Source organism: Furipterus horrens, unplaced genomic scaffold (genome assembly GCF_987537825.1).
Source record: "Furipterus horrens unplaced genomic scaffold, mFurHor1.1.pri manual_scaffold_2, whole genome shotgun sequence".
NCBI lineage: Eukaryota > Metazoa > Chordata > Mammalia > Chiroptera > Furipteridae > Furipterus > Furipterus horrens.
The window spans coordinates 188,728,360-188,747,380 of record NW_028327172.1 but is presented as its reverse complement, the minus strand read 5'-3'; the positions used below and the strand labels follow the sequence as shown (position 1 = coordinate 188,747,380).

General features: G+C 37.9%; 1 protein-coding gene across 1 annotated transcript in view; it reads left to right on the top strand.

Annotated features, from left to right (window-relative positions):
- Nucleotides 1-912: 912 nt before the first annotated feature.
- Nucleotides 913-19,021, top strand: part of GABRB1 (gamma-aminobutyric acid type A receptor subunit beta1) — a 342,039-nt gene continuing 323,930 nt past the window's right edge. Inside the window, exons 1-3 of the mRNA XM_090268178.1 lie at nt 913-1,047; nt 1,198-1,289; nt 1,685-1,752. Of these exons, the coding sequence (XP_090124304.1) occupies nt 968-1,047; nt 1,198-1,289; nt 1,685-1,752 (240 nt within the window). The 5' untranslated portion in view covers nt 913-967. The remainder of the gene's footprint in view (nt 1,048-1,197; nt 1,290-1,684; nt 1,753-19,021) is intronic.

Sequence of the window (19,021 nt, the reverse complement as noted above, 5' to 3'; positions counted from 1 at the left end):
AACTGTTGCTCCTACAGAACCCCAATCACTTGCAAACAGAGGTTAGACCCTTCGTGTGTTTCAGGATCCTTCTGGGTTACTAAATACGACCTAACACGCTGGCAATTTAAGAAAGGGGTTTTCCTCCCTGGGACCTACAAAAAAGTGGAACTTGGGACTTGGGGCGGATGGCCCTAGAAAAAGGATTGCATGCCTAGAGATGCTGTCTCATCGCTTGGGTCGCCTCCCTCCCCCATCATGCAGTGAAAGACGTGAAAGGGGAAAGGGGGAGGAAAGAAAAGGGATCTAAAATTTTGACCCCGCCCCTGCTCTTCTCCCTCCCACAGAGAAGACCTACACTAAGGCAGTTATCCCAAAGCATGTCCCGAGGGGACCAGATTCTTGGTGTCCTCAACTAATCTGCCCCAGTCCCTTCTTCTCTTCTCCGGTTTTCTCTCTACGTTCACTTTTTCCCTCCTTCGTCCTTCCCATCACACACACACGCACCCACCCACCCACACACACACACACACATTGGTGACCAGAGAACCGCCTTGCCTTCAAACTCCCAGTTCTAGGAGCACCGTGACTGTCAACGAAAGGTGCTAATCACAGGCAGCCAGATGCCTGCGAGTTGAGTTTAAAATAAGAAAAAGAAAAAAGAAACCACAGGTTGAGGGAAGAGAGGAAAAGAACATAGCAACCTCAAGCCCTGTAACACATGCATGTAAAATCCACAGCAAGCAAACAGCAGGATATCTCTGACTACTCTGAGGACGCCGAGCACCACAAACAGGAACTTTAAAGGGTTTGAAATCTGTTGCCTGTTCCACTAGGAATATTGTTTGCAAGGCACAAGGTGTCTTTTGGTAGTCAGCACCCTCCGCGCATGCGCAGGTCCGTTCGGGGGGAATTACTGCCCTGCCGCCGACTAAGTTGCATTCCTTGAATCTTCGCCGAAAAGACAATTCTTCAATCAGAGTTAGTAATGTGGAGAGTACAAAATCGAGAGAGTTTGGGGCTTCTCTCTTTCCCCGTGATGATTGCCATGGTCTGTTGTGCACACAGGTGAGCTGTTGTTTTTTTCTTAGTGCTTTTCTTGTTACATGCTTGCTGGGTCATGTAGCCTGGTATTTGGGGGTAGGTGTGCCTGTCTATTTTTATATCTACTTGCAGTTTGTGTTCATTCTAAATACGGTCCCTACTTCTTCCCTTCAGCGCCAATGAGCCCAGCAACATGTCATACGTGAAAGAGACAGTGGACAGATTGCTCAAAGGATATGACATTCGCTTGCGGCCAGACTTTGGAGGTAAAGCTTCATCTTTTTTCAACCTGTAACCTACATCTAATTCTCCTTTACTGTCAAAGATAAATGTCAAAAAAAAAAAGAAAGAAAGAAAGAAAAGCATGTAATTCGTAAGCGTACACTACGCCTTACGCCCTGGACACACACGCACACACACAGGATCCCCCAGTCGCAGGTGGATGAAACCCCAGGCAGAACCGACCTTCCCCCGGCCCGACACACCCTCTGCACAGTCACTGCATTACGCGTGTGCCCACACCTGTTTTCCTACGCTGTCCCCTGTTAGGAGGGGCGGGGGTAGAAGGAGCCCATTCAGAATGTAGTAAGAGCAAAGGAAGCCCCTCTCCCCTCCCCAGCCTGTCAACACTCTGAGAATATGCGTCCCACTTCCCCGGCAGGGCCCCCCGTGGACGTCGGGATGCGGATCGATGTCGCCAGCATAGACATGGTCTCCGAAGTGAACATGGTGAGTGGCCTCAGGACGGGCTCGGTGGCCGGGCTTACGCAGATACGAAATGGACCGGTCCCGGTGCCCTCTGCGTTTCATTGGCGGTCATCTCGCTCCGGCCCCGGGAGTCCCACTCCTCGTGCGCTCCCCACTCTGACACACACACACCCTGTTGCCCCTGGTTTGTATTTTCAAAACACACACACACACACGCACATGCACACACGCACACCACAGGCTACTGCGGTGTTCCGAAAGAAACGTGCCCGGCACTATTTGGGGAAAGACGGGTGCCTGGCAGCAGTGGATCCGGTGGGGCGGAGTCTGAGCGTTACTTTGGAAGGGTTTCCTCTGGTGTTCCGATGATGCGGAGGGCACCATCTGCCGGCGGCCGGGCGGCCTGCACTAGGGTCCTCGGACGGTGGTCCGCAGCCTCCTTCTCGCCGGGTCCGGTCTCCGCAGCCCGGGAGCCTGGACAGACCCAGCGTTCCCCCTCCCCGCCCCACCACGCACACAAGCATACAGCGGGGCTTCAGTGTCCCAGCCTTCTTTCCAGCCTCTAGCACATCGTGTGGCAGAAGCAACAGGCTGAGACAACAGTCCATGCTGGCTATTATGAAAGTGCTCAAACCAGCTTCTGGGGAGCCTTATATGGTTCCCGTGTGGGGGCTGATGGATTTGTCTTGCTGCATCTTGCGAATTTAAGATGCTTTACCCTAGAAAGCAAAGCATGCCAAAAAAGCCTGATGATTAAAAGGAAGGTGGGAGGGAGGGGGGCGAGAGTAACAGCTCAATCCTTTCATTTCAAAGGGTTAACATTCTATTGTTTCCCTTTTTCCTCCTCCTTTTCTGAAGCTGTTGCAAAAAAAAAAAAAAAAAAAGGGTTGAAATCATAGCTGTCACTCTCCAGTGGCTGCTTCCAGCCACTGTGGGTAGCAGTTTTCTAGTTAGAGTTTCTAACTGTTGCTTCTGGTAAGGCAGGGGAGAAAGCCTGTTGCTTTTCTAGAACCAACCACCTAGGGAACAGCTAGATCTATGTAAGCAGTATGTCATTTTGTCCCCTGCTTGGGAAAAAATTATTGTGGCAGCAAAAGACAGCCTGAATAACTTAAAAATTAAAACCTTTAGGAATTTTATCTGTTTAAAGCTATAAAGGCTATTGAATTTTCTTTTTATTTCATTACTATTGTCTCATATTTTAATGTGCTAAGGTTTAAGAAAAAATTTAAGATTACAAGGAAGAAAAATATGTTTATAATTATCGAATATGATTATAATAAACGTGACTATTAAATTTCTGTATTTTATAGTTGTAACTTACACAGCTTTATTATTTTCTTTTAAAGTTGATTTTCAACTACAGTTGACATACAATATTATATTGGTAATATAATATCGATTAAGTATTTATATACTTTAGGAAGTGCTCACCCCAAAAGTAACTTACCTGGATATAAATAGCTTATTTAAAATACTATTTTTAAACTGTATTGAAAAAAGAAAACCTGTTTTTAAAAAGTAATGCACAATGAATATTTTCTGACTTGGCAAAGATTTTTAATAGACTGACTTATTCATAATATTCTGTTCACATACATATCACTACAACAAAATAACCAAAATACACTATTTACACACAGTGGGTAATATAATAGCATGTGTACATATACAAATCATACCCAATCCATGCTATTGTGGCTAAAAAAAAAAAAAAAATAGGAAAAACAAATTGTTTGTATCAGGAAGATAAATAATAATACCTTTTATTCTTTTATTTTGGCACCCTGTAAGTAGCCACATAGATAATTCATAAAACAGGGAAAGAGTAGGAAAGCTCAAAAGGCTAACAGCGCCTTTGCCAGTGGTCAGTCTTCTGTATAGCATATTGTACTTTCCAGAATTTTTTTTAAAAAATGTATAATTCTGTTGACTATATTTCAAACACCTTTCCAGGGTTTTTTTGTTTTTGTTTTTAATTGAAGTGGGAAGTTGCAATTGGCCAAAACAACCACCACCACTACTACAACAGAAAAGCTCTGTATAACCAGTTTTTCAATTGAATTCACACATAAACTCAGAAAAAGAATTTAATTGCAGTGCCACTGGAAATAGTTCCTGGTGATGGAATAATACGGTTTATTTACTCACTGCATCATGTTATCTTACACATGATTTTTAAAAATATTCACCAAGCATATAAAGTTATGAAAAATATATTCTACTAAAATACCCATTATTTTTCCACAATGGTGTTAGAGATATATAGGAAAATAGGAAGCACTGAACATTGAAAAATAACAGAACTTGATTTACTTATTCTTCTTTGTTTTTCATTTTAATGATAGCTATCAACAAAACCAAAGTTTCTTTAATCTTCTCTCATCTGTGATAAAGTATTAAAATAAATAGATTGGAAATAACTGCAAGAAAAATGATAATGATGAGGAATTTTAGGATTGAAGATTTTGTATAAACACAACCTGGATGGTTACCCGGGTTGAGAGAATGGCCTATAATATGCTTTGGTTTTCAGATAATATAAGTAGGACTGACATGTCTATGAAAAATAAAACTGATTGCTTCTTATATTAATCATGTTTTAGTAGCTTGATAGGCAGTTACTCTTGAGATTAATAAAAAAGAATGGAGAAAGAATGTGGAAATAGCTTTAAGGAAAATTCAGACTAAAATTCACTACTAAAGCATTGCTCATTTTTGTATTCTTACTCATTATCATTATTGTCTACCTATTCCACAGCTAAAAAGATGACATGATAACTTTATAGTACATTAATGGATTTGAAACTAGGTTCTGTTAATTTTTGTTTTTTGTTTTGTTCATTTATTTATTTTTAGAGAGAGGGGAAAGGAGAAAGGGAGGGAGAGAAACATCACTGTGTGGTTGCCTCTCGCGTGCCCCCAACTGGGGACCAGACGTGCAACCTAGTCATGTGCCCTGACTGGGAATCAACCCAGCGATACTTGGCTCGCAGGCCATGCTCAATCCACTGAGCCACAGCAGCCAGGGCTTTAATTTTTATTTTTTAATGAAATATAACTCCATATTAGTTTATAGAACTCTCCCTTTTAAAGACTAGCATAACATCAAAAGTATTTTCTGATTCATATACTTCAAGATGTAAAACATTTTTCCCAAATAAGAAAATAAAATAGACAGCTTTTACAGTCAAAAGTCTCTACTATCGAGGATTGTAGTTACTGAGCCGTGAATGCAAAACCTGATGCAGGAATAAAACAATACTTAAGAGCAAGACTTTTCAGGCAATAATATTATTGATTGAATTAAGGATTTCTCTTCTGGCATCTTGTTATATATTGTGTATGTGACAGTGACTATATACTATTTTTTTTTATTAATCATCTTAAAAAACCACTGTGATTTCCATTTATTATTATAGTAAGCCCTTCAAACCTCTCTTAACAATTTCTGCCAAGCCATATATCTGCACACACATGTACATACACATATTCTAGAGAAACTAAAAATGAACAGGAGTCAGTTGGGACAAAAAAAGAGACAATAGCCTCAGAAATTGTATTAAAGTAACCCTGTAAAACACAGATAGTAGTAAGAAAGTCTTCTCTTTGTCATATTAACTAGGTTGGGGAAACATGATGTTAACTACATGCAAACAAGTGGTTGAACCCTTGTACTTCATATTCCAAAGACTAGTTGTTCTTTCTTATTGAAGAGGTAGCTTCTGATGATCAAATAAGAGTTCTAGCCACAGAGCTCCCTTTTCCTGATCTAAAGATGCCATGGACCAAGTGATCACTCCCAGAAGACTTTACATGTATTGAATCTTAACTTAAAGTAGCCATTCCCAGTAACAGATAATTAACATATACTTATTGTTTCTTTCCTTCCTTCATGCCTAGATGGATGCAGTAGTGAATGTTCTTATAGGCATTATAAATAACAATAAAACAACCAAAACAAACAAACCCAAAACTAAACTAAAATGAGCCAATTGTTTAAATAATGCCTTAAAAAAAGGAAATATAATCTACCAAATATTCAGTGTTGTTAAAGCCCACTACTGCTGCTGTTGTTATTTTAATATGTGATTCCAGGTTTCTGGTGCACATTTCAGTTATGTATAATTATCGTCATCTTGGTAGCACAAAACAGTAACTGCCTGTCAGAATCCCTCCCCTCCCCACTCATTTCTTTAATTCAGTGTTTCTCAATCTTTTGTGTGTACCTGAATCACTCTGAGATCTTAAAACATTAAAAAGCAAATTCTGAATCAGAGGTCTGGGATGGGGGTTGAACATTTTGCAATCCTAACTCCTAGGTGATGCCAGCACTTCAAGTAGCAACATCTGCAGTAAATTATTCTAAGATTTAGCTTTAGTAAGAAATGAACATATTTTTTTCTCTTAAATTTCTCTAGGAATGGTATTATTCCAAGATTCCAAATTAAGTTTCAAGTTAGTCCCTAGGTAAATAGGTAACTGTGTTCAAAGTGGAAATTTAGTTTAGTAATTAATGACAAGCAACAGGAAAAAGGCAAGAGCCTGGATGATGGCGCGTGACTTAGACTAATAAGCAGTCCTTCCACTTATGAGTCAACTGACCTTAAATGATGGCCATGAAAATATTGCCAAGCACTGTCACTCTGACAATATTGTACTATTCTGCTGCTTTACAGAACACCAATGACTTCTCTTCAGAATAGAGAGCATTGCAAATTGTGTTTGCCCCTACTGAGGCACTGGCAATAGCTTTGTAAAATAGCCTAAACATACTCTGGCTGCTGCCACTAAGTTCTCAGAGGTTAAAATAGAATTTCCTTGCAAACAGAGCAAATAGGTCAGTACCATTTAAAAGTAGGAACAGATATCAGCAGTTAAATAAAGACATAAGTTTGTTTTTCTCTTATGAATAATCAACCAGGTCTCACTTTTAGGTGCTGGTTTACAACATTATACCATCTGGAGAAGGTGAGAGAGGAAAAACTTACCTTTGCTTTTCTGTTTGGAGAAAACAAAGATTTTTTCCTATACCTTAAGCCACATCACAGCAATCCTATGCAGATCTTTAAATTTTTGAGTTTGCATTTGAAAGCCTATGTTCTTAGGATTACAAGGTCATACTAGGTATTGTATAATACAATGAAAATAAATAGTAAAATTTATTGAATACATCCTATGTATCAGGTATGGTTATCAAGTAGTTGTTCCTTTTTATATTAGTAATTCATTTAATCCTTGAGCTAAAGCTATACAACTATTATCTCCCATTAAGATGGAGAAATTGTGGTTGAGAGAGGGAGACCTAGGTTGAGAGAGGTTAAATAACTTGTTCAGAAGTTATAGAACTGATAAATGGCAGAGCCCAAATTTGAAACCAAACAGCCTGACTCTGGAGGCTGGTTCCCATCTGCTAGGCAACTAAAAAAATATTTCTAGAACTTAGTTAGCCTTGGGAACTTGAGTGAGTCATTTGACTTCTCTGGGCCTCAAATATCTGTAATATTAAGGTAATATTATGGTAAATGTCATGATTGCTAAACCTATTTTTAATTCAAATATTGTATAAGCTTAGACATTTAAAGAGTTTAGGCTGTCAAAATCTAGATTCTTCCTCTCCATCTTATTCTCCAGTTAGAGTTCATCTGATTTCATTGGATTTCCCTGTTAGATGTGTCAACTAACAAGCATTTATTGAATTCTCACTGAGTGCAAATGATGGTAGTCTCCTGGAACATGATAATAATATTGTAGGCAGTCTGGGCTTCCTGAATCACCATTGTATTGGTCATGGCATTATCTTCCATTTTTTCCCTAAACGCATTCCCAGAGACAGCCATGAGAAATGTTGACTCAATTGTCTTCAAAATGAGACTTAACTTGCACCTGCTTTATATTATATCGAATATTGAAGCCAAGACCAAATTAGAACTATTTGTATCCAATACTGTTAATTGAATTCAAACTGGGATCATTGCTACACTACTGCCAAACTAATACTTTTTTCAACACTTAATGTGAAACAGAAGGAAACTGTTATTTTCTAGGATCTGAGTACCCTAAAGAGGTTACCCATCCCACCTAGAATCTTTCCATCAGGTGGTCTGGTAGCAAGGGGTAAAGCCAAGGTGTTTGTCTCAACTAAACAGTACTTACTATCAATTCTGTGTTTGGTCCTTTTTGTCTTGGCATGCCCCCAAAATCTTGATAGCACCCTCAAAATGCACATGAATAAAAACATATTATCAAGAAGGATAAAATATTTCAAAAGAAAAATGGTATTACAGTTTTCCAAAGGACTGGAGTATTAATAACTCAAGTGGCATTATTATCCTTGAGGATAATTAGAAGATGGATGAATATATGCTTATAGTAGATTTCATGTTAGTAAAAAGTTTCCTCATGAACTTTTTTGAGCACTGTATCTTATTTTTTCATAATACCACAATCAAGTTTCTGCATTTTAGATTACTCCTGTTTTCAGCAGACTGTGCATTTCATGAAACCTCTTGACTGCTATCTATTGAAATAAGTTAATTGTTAGTAGCAAATAATCTATTACTTGTCATTTGACAAAAATGCTCAAGAAAGGGTTTATAATTAATTTCTATCAGAGGTGATAACTTGGAGGGAAAAGGTTAGACACAAATGCACACACACACACACACACACACACACACACACAGAAAAGAGTGAAAGTTGTATGGGCTTTCTTTCATGAACCCAGGAACCCCACTTTAGAATTTACATAGTCATTATTTTTCTACCAGTATTTTTTTTCTATTACCCTTTTATTAAGTGCCTAAGGTATCCCCACCCTTGAAGCTTCAATAAAACCCATCATCATATTGTATATTTAAGATTAAAGGCCATTTTTTTCCAAGAGCATTCATTCAAGTACATTTGTGAATATAACAGATGTGATTGCTGTCCTTGAGATGTTTACAGTCTTTAGTGTTTAAAGTTATTTAAGACTTCTATTTAGGAATGTGAAGGTTTTTTTCCCTTTTAAAGATTTTGAAACAAACTTTGGTCTTGGTGTGTTTCGGTTCAATATATGCTTATAGATAATTAGTCAATTTTTTAATGGCCTAAACGGGGCTCTAAGAATGGTGATATGACCAAGATATGCACCATACTTTCAAATATTTTACAGAGCACAAAACAATGTACACACAAAATTATTTTAAGACAATGTGTTAGATGCTATGATAGAGACATACAAGTCTAGGATCCTGTGGGTGCATAGAGGGGTTGTTTCTAAGGCATGGAGAAAGGGTCATGCTTGACATGGATCTTAAAGAGGTAGAGGAGATAGAACTATGTATAGGCTGCAAATGAACAAAACTTGCAAACAAAAGGAAGGGCATAAGCATTGGCAGATGTGTCTCAAAATACCATGATATGGTCTGGGAACTACAGGTAGCTCACTGTTGTGAGAACTTAAAGGGTGCAGGGGAGAGTGTCAAGAGATAAGACAGAATTATAAAAGCAAGAGTAAAATAATGTTCTTGAGTGTTCTCACTTGTGTAAAAAAGAAGCTTCTCTGTAAATATATATATATATATATAGTTTTTATACGCACTGACAATTTATAGAATACACAAGAAACGAGTAATAAGGTTTCTCTTGGAAGTGAAGCCAAGACTAGGAGTATGAGTTGGAGGGACACTTACGGTTCTTTATATGTCCTTTTGAATTGTATGCTTACATGTTTTATGCTTTCACTTTTACAAGACACGCATGAATGTGAGTTTGTGCGCACAGAGAGAGAGAGAGGGAGAGAGAGAGAGAAACAATGATGCTGGACTTGATATGCTAAGGAAGTGAATCCTAATCTTGAAATACAGAAAAGCTCTTAAAGATGGTAGCAGGGACTGTGTTCTGCATTTCAGGTAGATCATTCTGGTAGTCGTGTGGAGGATGAATAGTGCAGGCTATGACTGGAGACAGTACTCCTAGTTAAGAAGCCAAGAGAGTGTTTCAAAGTCCAGATGAGAAATGATAAATGCTTAAAGTGGAACAGTAGCCTTAGCTGTGGAAAGGGGGGGGGCAGATGTTGGGGCAAATCAGAGCGATATTGTGGCTAGTTAGATAACAGAGCTTAACAGGAAATGAACGTAGGATACCTTATGGGCTTTCATGTTGAATGACAACTACATGCAGCACCATCTGCCTAGAAAGAAAGCAACAGGTAAAGAAGCACCAACCATCTCATTGACCACTGAAGTGGAAGAACATGTTTTCAGCATTACAAAAAAAAAAAAAATCAGCCATGCTGTTATAAGGTACTTGTGGGAACATTGAGGTAGAACGTTACAAGTTAGAATTATGCTGAAAAAGACTAGTTCTTTAGTGACTCTTATAGTTCTGTTCGCAAATAAGGCAAATTCTATAGGGAGAAATCCTGGGGCCCAAAAATGGGGTGGCTGATATGGCTTGGTTAGAGACACTGAGAAAAGGTGCTGGCCAAAGACAGAGAATAGAGTGCAGTCAATTTTACTCTCTAGCAATATTGTTCTTTATCTAGGAAGACCTAGATCCTGACAGGATTTGGACTATACTTTTCAAATTCCCCCAGAGAAGTGAACTTCATACCCTGTTTTAGTTGCCCTCATAAAACCATATGTTATAGATGGGGAACATAGATGTGGAGGGACCCACTTACACAGCATCTGCGCTGTTCTCCATCATGTCCCTAAAATGATTCAGAGTCCTGCTGGAACATTGTGTTTCCATATGAAATGACATGAAAGCAGTGTGACTTCTTGCAGAAATCGTATTTGGGGATGAAATGAAACTGGGTAGAACAGATGGCACACGTGAGGCCAATAGCGTGCCCTGAGAGATGAAGCTTAGCTGCCAGGAAATTAAAAAGGGACTCCCAGGAGCTTTGCAAGAGAATGAAATATTTGAATGGCCTGAAGGGGGTGGTTTTAAACAAGAATTCAACAGAGCCCTGTGTCCCACAAATGGTCTTCTGGAAGGAGGATACATATTTAAACAAAGGCACATTCAGCAATTGTATTATTTAGTTTTGAGAAAGAAGGCAGAGAAACAACTGGAGAAACAGATTCAAAAAGAGATTTCTAGGTAGCTGTTAGCAATCAGCTACTCCATCCCTTCCTAAACTGAAAAGGAACAGAAGTTTAGGGCCCCTCAGATACAACAGAAAAGTTTGCCTTGCTCCTGCTGCTGAAAAGATTAACCAGGCAAGTTGCTAAGAGTGAATCCTGCTTGAATGAGTGGGTTTATTTGGGATCCTTCCTGAAAGAGGGGGAATAGATTTATTGAAAGCTAGGGTCCCTGCCTACTCTAACCCTCTGTGACTCAGGAGGAGGTTTCTCTTCTTCTGATCTATTACTTTCAAGGCAATGATATACAATTCTCTAGTCACGAGAAACAGTTTTGTGGTTTTCAGAGGGACAATTCAATGACATTTATTTGAAATTCTACCTGTGCCTAGAACATTTTCTCATGTCAGAGGCCTTCATTTCTCCCTTCTACCACCTGCAATCCTCTCCCATCAAAATGCATCTAGAGCTACTTCAAACCCCACAGGAAATCACCTCTCTTCTATAGAGCCATTTTTGTAGCCACACTAGAGAGAATTCTGCTGGAAAATATGTGGATTAGGCATATAAAAAATTAAGACTTTGAAAGGACAAAAGCCCCAATATAAATAGTGATCATTTTTTAGCACATACAAGGTTTTTATTTATTAACCTTATCTTTTCTCCCCACACTATATAAGCTCCAGAAAGTTTAGGGTTATATTTTTTATGCTCTGCAGGTAACTCTTTACATATTGCAGGGACTTAATAACAATAACATTTATTAAGATTATAAAGGAATTTTTCTAGTCATAAAAAGGAGTAATAATGGCATTTAAATTTTTAATTCAGGAATTAATAGTCTCTCTGTCAGGTCTACCTTATACCTTCATCTGTAATTTTCTTTTATGTTGATCATGAATCACGAGCTGTTTCCATAGAAACAACTTTATCACATGGCATAGCTAGTTTCACTTCATGACAAATATCAATGCATATATATATATATATATATATATATATATATATATATATACTTCTTCACTTACGATGTGGGGCGTATGTTCTGACAAACTTGTCCTGAAAATATGCACAAGTCAAAAATGCATTTAATACACCTAACCCACCAAACATCATAGCTCAGGCTAGCCTACCTGACACATGCACAGAACATTTATGTTAGCCTGCAGGTGGGCAATTATGTTGTTTCATCTCTAGAGTAATTGCCTTCCTCTTCTCCCCAGAAGCAGGAGATACAGATGGGATGCAAAAGACACATCACACAATATCTAAAATTGGTGGCAACACAGTCCAGTATCGAGCATGGGCTATTTACCCTGTGGTCGCATGGCTGCCTGGAGCTGTGGCTCCCTGTGGCTGCCCAGCTGCAGGAGAGAATATCATATTGCATATCACTATCTTGAGAGAGATCAAAATTCGTAAAGTACTGACTGCATATTTCTACCAACTGCTTATTGCTTTTACACCATTATAAAGTAGGAAAATTGTAAGTCAAACCATGGTAAGTTGGAGACCCCTGTATGTATACATGTATACAAACACACACACACACACAAAATAAATAAATAAATAAATAAATAAATAAATAAATAAAACACAAGCTTTTATCACCTTTAGAAAATAATGACTGATTTTCATTTTCAAAACATCATCTCCATACTGACACCTGAACTACATTATTTCTGGAAACACTTAAGAAATTATTAAAGAATAAACTGATTGATGACTACAAAGTGAATGGCATTTAAAAAGAAGGAAAATCAAACATAAAAGATAGTATGTGAAGAGAGTTCCTTTAGCCAATCTGGAGAAGTTTTGAATGAGATGTTAGATTTTTAAAGATGACAAAGGAACTTAATGAAATTTGAAAATATAATATCAAAAATATGCCTAATCCAGAAATATATATAGTAAACATATATGTACATAATATATATCTTTCTATATCTATATACCCATTTATATATCTAGTCATTTTTGCTTCTAATTGTGTTTTTGCAATTACATGGTATATTTGCTTTCAAATGTCAACATTTGTCTGAAACTCTTACATCCACACAGTAATTTGTCATAACTAGTAACTGTGTTAAATCAACTATTACATTACATGGTGATAAAAGATTCTTTCCACTGACATCATAACCCCTCTGCCCTGTTCCCCACTCCATCCCCAACAAACACACATCAGTACATCTCAAGGAAACAAGTGAGAAAGTAAAACAACAGAGTTGAGGCTGATGAGATGAGAGAAAGGAGATTCTCTATACAGGTTAATAACGGATTGGTATGGTGAGAACTGACTTTTAGATGTTTTGAAGTTGGGAATGAGGGGAGGACAGGATGAAAAATTTGGAGAGTAGAATGTACTCACAAACCTGGAAAGTCAAATTTAGTCCTTGGTGAGTTACTGGCATCTATCTCCTACATCTATGCAAACACCACTTTGGGGGACACCTCACAAGCTGTGTTCTCATGAAATTTGAAGGGGATCATAACCTGGCTCAATGAATTTGTGGAAAGGAGTGACTTTCAGGAGACACAGATGGCATCTGCCCTACTGTGTTCAAAATTGCTGTTTTAGAACATCAGCGTATCTTGATGGATTATGCTTTTGCATAGTCACCATGCAGCTGTTCCACACTGTAAGCAGTTTGCACCTTTAGTTCTGCAAAAGAGGCAGAGACAGGTGAACCCAAACTCAAACAAGGCAAATATCATTATTCTTTTTCAATACTATTCAATCTCACTGAGTGGAGGTTTGTTTTTGAGTCAAAATATGGGAATATGTTGGTAGTGTACATGGGGAGCATCTACACAAGGTGATTTCAGATGAAACAGAAAGCTACCAGCTTGAAATGTCATCATTAGATCTTGGTATCTTCAGCTTTGACTCTGCTGAAACGCAATAACCCTGAGAGAGGAAACAGTAATGCTAGTTTTCAATTCCTGTGTTTAAACCAAGGTGCGAATGAATGGTTTAAGGGACAGAGAAGAGAAGAGTACATGAGGAGAAAAGGGAAACTGAAGTTATTTTATACTTTTGCCCAGAATCAGCAGTTTTCTGACTGTGGGACCTGATATGACACAGCTAGAAAAAAAATGGTTAAGGTGTGCTGAGACAGCAATGTTCACACTGATCTTCTGGACTCGAAAGGCACTTGGCTTGATTTGACAATAAGGCCCAATATTTTGTAGCCCAAGATATGAAGTCAACAAACTCACCTCTAGTCTTTCTAGAGGTAGCATCCATGCTGACCTGGCAAGGTGTTGATAATGTCTTGTAGTTTTAAAAACTTGACGAATCTCATAGTTAAATTTAGTGTCTAGTGGGCAGCACATGGGAAATTTTTAAGTCCAGATACTCCCTCTCTGGCAAATTTAATTTTGGTTTTTCCCTGTAAGTACATTCCCCTTGAATGTGCTTCTGTCGAGTTATATTTGAATGATTTTAAATCACTTTGAAATATCAGAATGATGTTGTATCCTAATTTATCCTCTGAAGTATAAATCCCATGACTTAAACCCTTTGATTCTCAATTCCATTTAAAACAGAAATAATTTCTGTCCTCCCTATTTCAGGGAGCTGTGAGGATCAAAAGAAATAAATCATATACAAATATGTTCTGTATAACCTTTAAATTACTATACAAATTTTAAGCACTGGTATTTTTATTATTTTTCTATTATCTTCCAGGCTTTTAATGAATTTCTTCCTTTTTAATGCCAAACATCAGGAGAAATAGTCATATTATTCATAAGCAAATATAATAATATTTTGTATATTTTTATTGTGCAGTTGAAATTCACAATACTTCTAATTGTGAAATTATTCTGTTAGATGACCGAAAAATAAGAAAAGAATTTCCCCACCTTGCCTTCTGATTATGTTCTCTCAGTTCTCTGAGACCTCTCAAACATAAAGTTTCAATCTGTATATGGTCTTCCCAAAGCTCTCTAAATTTCATATTTTGCATTACTCCCTGGTATGTGGAAGAAATGGGGTACATGGTTTTCCATGAATTTAGCCTAGGGATTAGAGCTCTGGAATTGACTTAGTTATGTAGTTTTAGTTATAACCCCTCCACTTACAGGATATGTTACCTTGGCATTAATTAAGTCTAGAGTAATCACATAATTTATTATCCAAGTAGCACTTTTGATAATTAATGGAAACACTATTAATATTAACTGCTACAAGAAGTATAAACCAACATTGTCTTGGGGAAAGCAGGATTATTCTATGCCACTCAAAGCTCAAATTTCTTCATCTTTAAAATGGGGATAAATGATACTTTCTTCTTAGGTCATTGAAGGCTAAATGAGATCATGTTTACCTGACTTGAGAAAAATATCTCTTCTCTTTCTCTTCCTCTTCCTCCTTCTTCCTCTTCTTCCTTTTCCTCTTTTTCTCCTTCTCCTCCTCTTCCTTCTTCTTCTCATTCTTCTTCATTATCATCTTATTTACTGAGCACTTACTGTGTCCCAAGAGCTGTTATTAGTGCTTTACATATAAATATCAACAATAGAATTAGGTGGAGTAGATGAGGTAACCTAATAAGAACTTTTACAGTAATGTTTGAAATAATCAAACAAATAAAAACATCATCTATCAGCTCACCTTTGCTCACCAATCATTTTAGAAGGCCAAAGAAACTTGCTAGGAGTTATAAAGGGTTATTAAAAATTGTAAGATTTACTTTATTTCTTCAAGAAACAGGCAAGAATCTCACTGGGAAGGTAAGTTACACAAAAATAACTGTCTTCATGAGATCATAATTGATCAAAAGTAGTACTCATTATATGGTATTATAGATAGGGAAATGCAACCAAACTGAGATGTTTAAGAGGAGATGTAGGTGGATATTCAAGGCAGAGAAAATGGCAGTAAGAACTTTGTTGAGATAAGATTACCAAGAGTATTCAGAAAGAAGGAGATTCATTAATAGCCTATGAATCTCAAGATCTGGAAAATCATCCTGGAGTCTTGATAATGATAGTCATTGAGCACTTCTATAAAGTGGGTAGTATTCTAAGTACCTTAAAAGTATTAATGCACTCTATCTATAATGATGCATAATGAAGTATGTATCTTTATTATCTCTATTTTACTAACAAGGAAACTGAGATGTAGAAAAGTTAAGTAACTTTCCCAAAGTTACACAACTATGAAGTGATAGAGCTGTGACTTGAGCCCAGGTAGAGTGGCTTCAGAGTGTATGTGTAGGAGTTAGGTCACTGAATCAGTTAGATCACAAAACATCATTACTTCTAATAACATTTAAAGACAGAGACGTTTCAAAGTTCAGTAAGTATGGTTAATATTTAGCAAAATGGGTCCTAGGATGAAATACATTAGCAACTGATATTATTTACCCCAGAGTTAAACTTTGTAAAGATTAAGTTATGGCTTGATTACTGTCTTCAGGCTTATGAAAAGGTTCGATCCATTCACTGACTGAAATCACACTGGAACAATGTATGCAAAGTGTCACCTAATGTGCTATGTTAGAAATAGATTTGATGCCCCTTCTGAGAGAACTCTTGAAGAAATAAAGTTTAGATTAGACATAAGGAAGATCATCTTGACTGTGATGAGTGAGATGATATTGAAAAGAGCTACAAAGAGTATCTGAGAAGTATCCATCCTTAGAAAGCTTCAAAACAAGAAAAGATAATTATGTCTGTCTTACTTGGCTTATACAGATCTCTCCAAAGACAAAAAGGTGTGGCAAGAAAGAGTATTTCTCTAAGACCCTTCCTGACTAAGGAATTTCATGTTCTAAAAATTTTACTTGATATTTATAAGCAATCCATTGTAAGATCTTCAAATCCCCACATTTTGATCACCTTTACAGTCTAGATAATTCAAGATTACAGCCACACACTCAGAGGCTGTGACAGGGAACTTGGCTGGACTGTCATTAATTCAGTCACTCCTTCAAGAACAACTAATTTATTGACCTTACAGTGCACAGTACTCACACTTATGTCTTAGAGAAAGTTGTATGTCACTAACTTTAGAGTAATTAATAAAGAAGAAATGCAGAAGACATTAAATTCTCAAATGCCAGGGGTCTCCTGTAGTGAGATCTCTCGAAGACTATGCCTGATAAATGCCTTCCACAAAGGGCAAGCTGAGTTAAACATGTTGAATTCAATTTATAATATAATGTATTCAGTTGAAGTCTGTGTATACTTCTGTATGTAGTCCAGGGAAAGAAAAAGACAACCTTTAACATAAAGAACAGAAATAGTTATTAAAATATAATGAATACATACCATGTATTGGGTACCAGAATAAATACTTGACATCAGTTTTTATAAGAGCCATCAGATATAGAAATATTTAACATCCCAATTTCACAGACAAAGAACTGAGTCCAAGAAGGTTGATTTGTGTTGGAATTGTATTGAAAGCTTAAGCCTGTTTGACTTCAGAGTCAGATATTTAACCCTCTCTTTTAGATTCTGGGACCCTATTCCAATGTACATGTGTGTGGGGGTCGGGGGGTGGGGGAACGTTCACCACACATAGAACAAGCAATTGTCTGGACACCAGCTGGGTGTCCTACAGTTCAACTCAGTTCTGACACTACCCAGAGATAGTATCAGGTTCCATAGGTTAGGGGTTCAGTTCTACAAGACTGCCCCCCCCCCACTTCAGATTCTATTATAGTTGCAAGCCCAGGTTGCCTGTATTTATGATCAAAATGACTATAAATCAGAGGTTTCCACATCCTCCTTTTAGGGTTCAATTCTTTTTTGCTACAGCAGTTCACAGAACTCAGAGAAGCATTTGCCTAACTAGATCATTGGTTTATTATAAAAGGAGATAACTTGGGAACAGCCAGATGGAAGAGATACATAGGGCAAGGTGTGGGGAAGGGGCGCAGAGCTTCCAGGCCCGCTCCAGGAGCGGCACTCTCCCAGCAGCCCAGAACCTCTCCAAACCCCATCTCTTTCGGTTTTAATGGAGGCTTCAGTGAATAGGTATGAGTGATCCTACATTGACTACTGGTGATTGAACTTCATTTCAGCCTCTTTCTTCCCTGGAGGTCAGGGAATGGGACTGAAAACTCTAATCCTCTAATCCCATGGTTGGCTACTCTGACAACCAGCCCCTATCTTTAGGTGCTTTCAAAAGCCACCTCATTAGCATAACAAAAGACAACTTTACCCCTCCCATCATTTCGGAAATCCCAAGGGTGTTAGGATCTCTTTACCAGAAAAGGGGAAGGAGAGAGGGGAAGAAGACTAAATATTTATTTCTTATTATAAATCACAATATCATCCCCACTTTCTCATTTTATCCAACAGATTTTTCTTTTCCATTTTCAAGTTAACTCTGAATTGTATTATTAATAACAATAGATCTTTTGTTTCTTTAAGTGAAAGGTCAGACAGAATCCCTCCCAATGGATTGAGTTTTGAATTTTAGGCCTGAAGCATTAGTATGAGGAATAGTTGGTGTTCTTGCTCCAGTTTAGCAGGATTACTTTCCTAGACAGAGCCTTACCTTTTCATCTTCACATGATCAGAGAGAAAGAAAGAAAGAAAGAAGAAAGAAAGAAAGAAAGAAAGAAAGAAAGAAAGAAAGAAAGAAAGAAAGAAAGAAAGAAAGAAAGAAGGAAAGAGAGAGAGAGAGAGAGAGAGAGAGAGAGAGAGAGAAAGAAAGAAATGAAAGAAAATGACTCTCGTCCCAGGGGAGGGTTGTTTGGTGGGAGCCCAGGTTGTTTGTTGTTTCTCCCTCCACTGGCATCCTTGCCATGGTCCATAAAACAGGCAACACAACATTTTCCTGTCAGCTTTGCTGGCAGGGGTGATTTGTTTGTTTAAGTCCAAGATGAAGACTCAGAAAATCTAAAATCTGTTATTTTTCAATTCACAAGATTTCCTGCCAGTGGAAAGAAAGGATTGAGCCCCAGTCCAGGATTCTCTGATGGAGGAGGACAGGGTGCAGGGCCGGGGACTTCAACAACAGGAGGCGAGAAGCATGACAACTGTTTCTTGGTGGGGAGAGTGAGGAAGCTAATTAGATGACCCATTTCAGGGTCAAGAAGACAGAAAAGGCTCAGGTATATTTAGTTCTTTTTATTTTTCCCACTGAACACTGAGAGAGAAATCAAACAGGAATATATAAAGGTCAGATCATTTCATCACTGTCCTTTCAGAACTGAGAAATTATGTTATGAAATGCAGATGGCATCTCAAGGTTA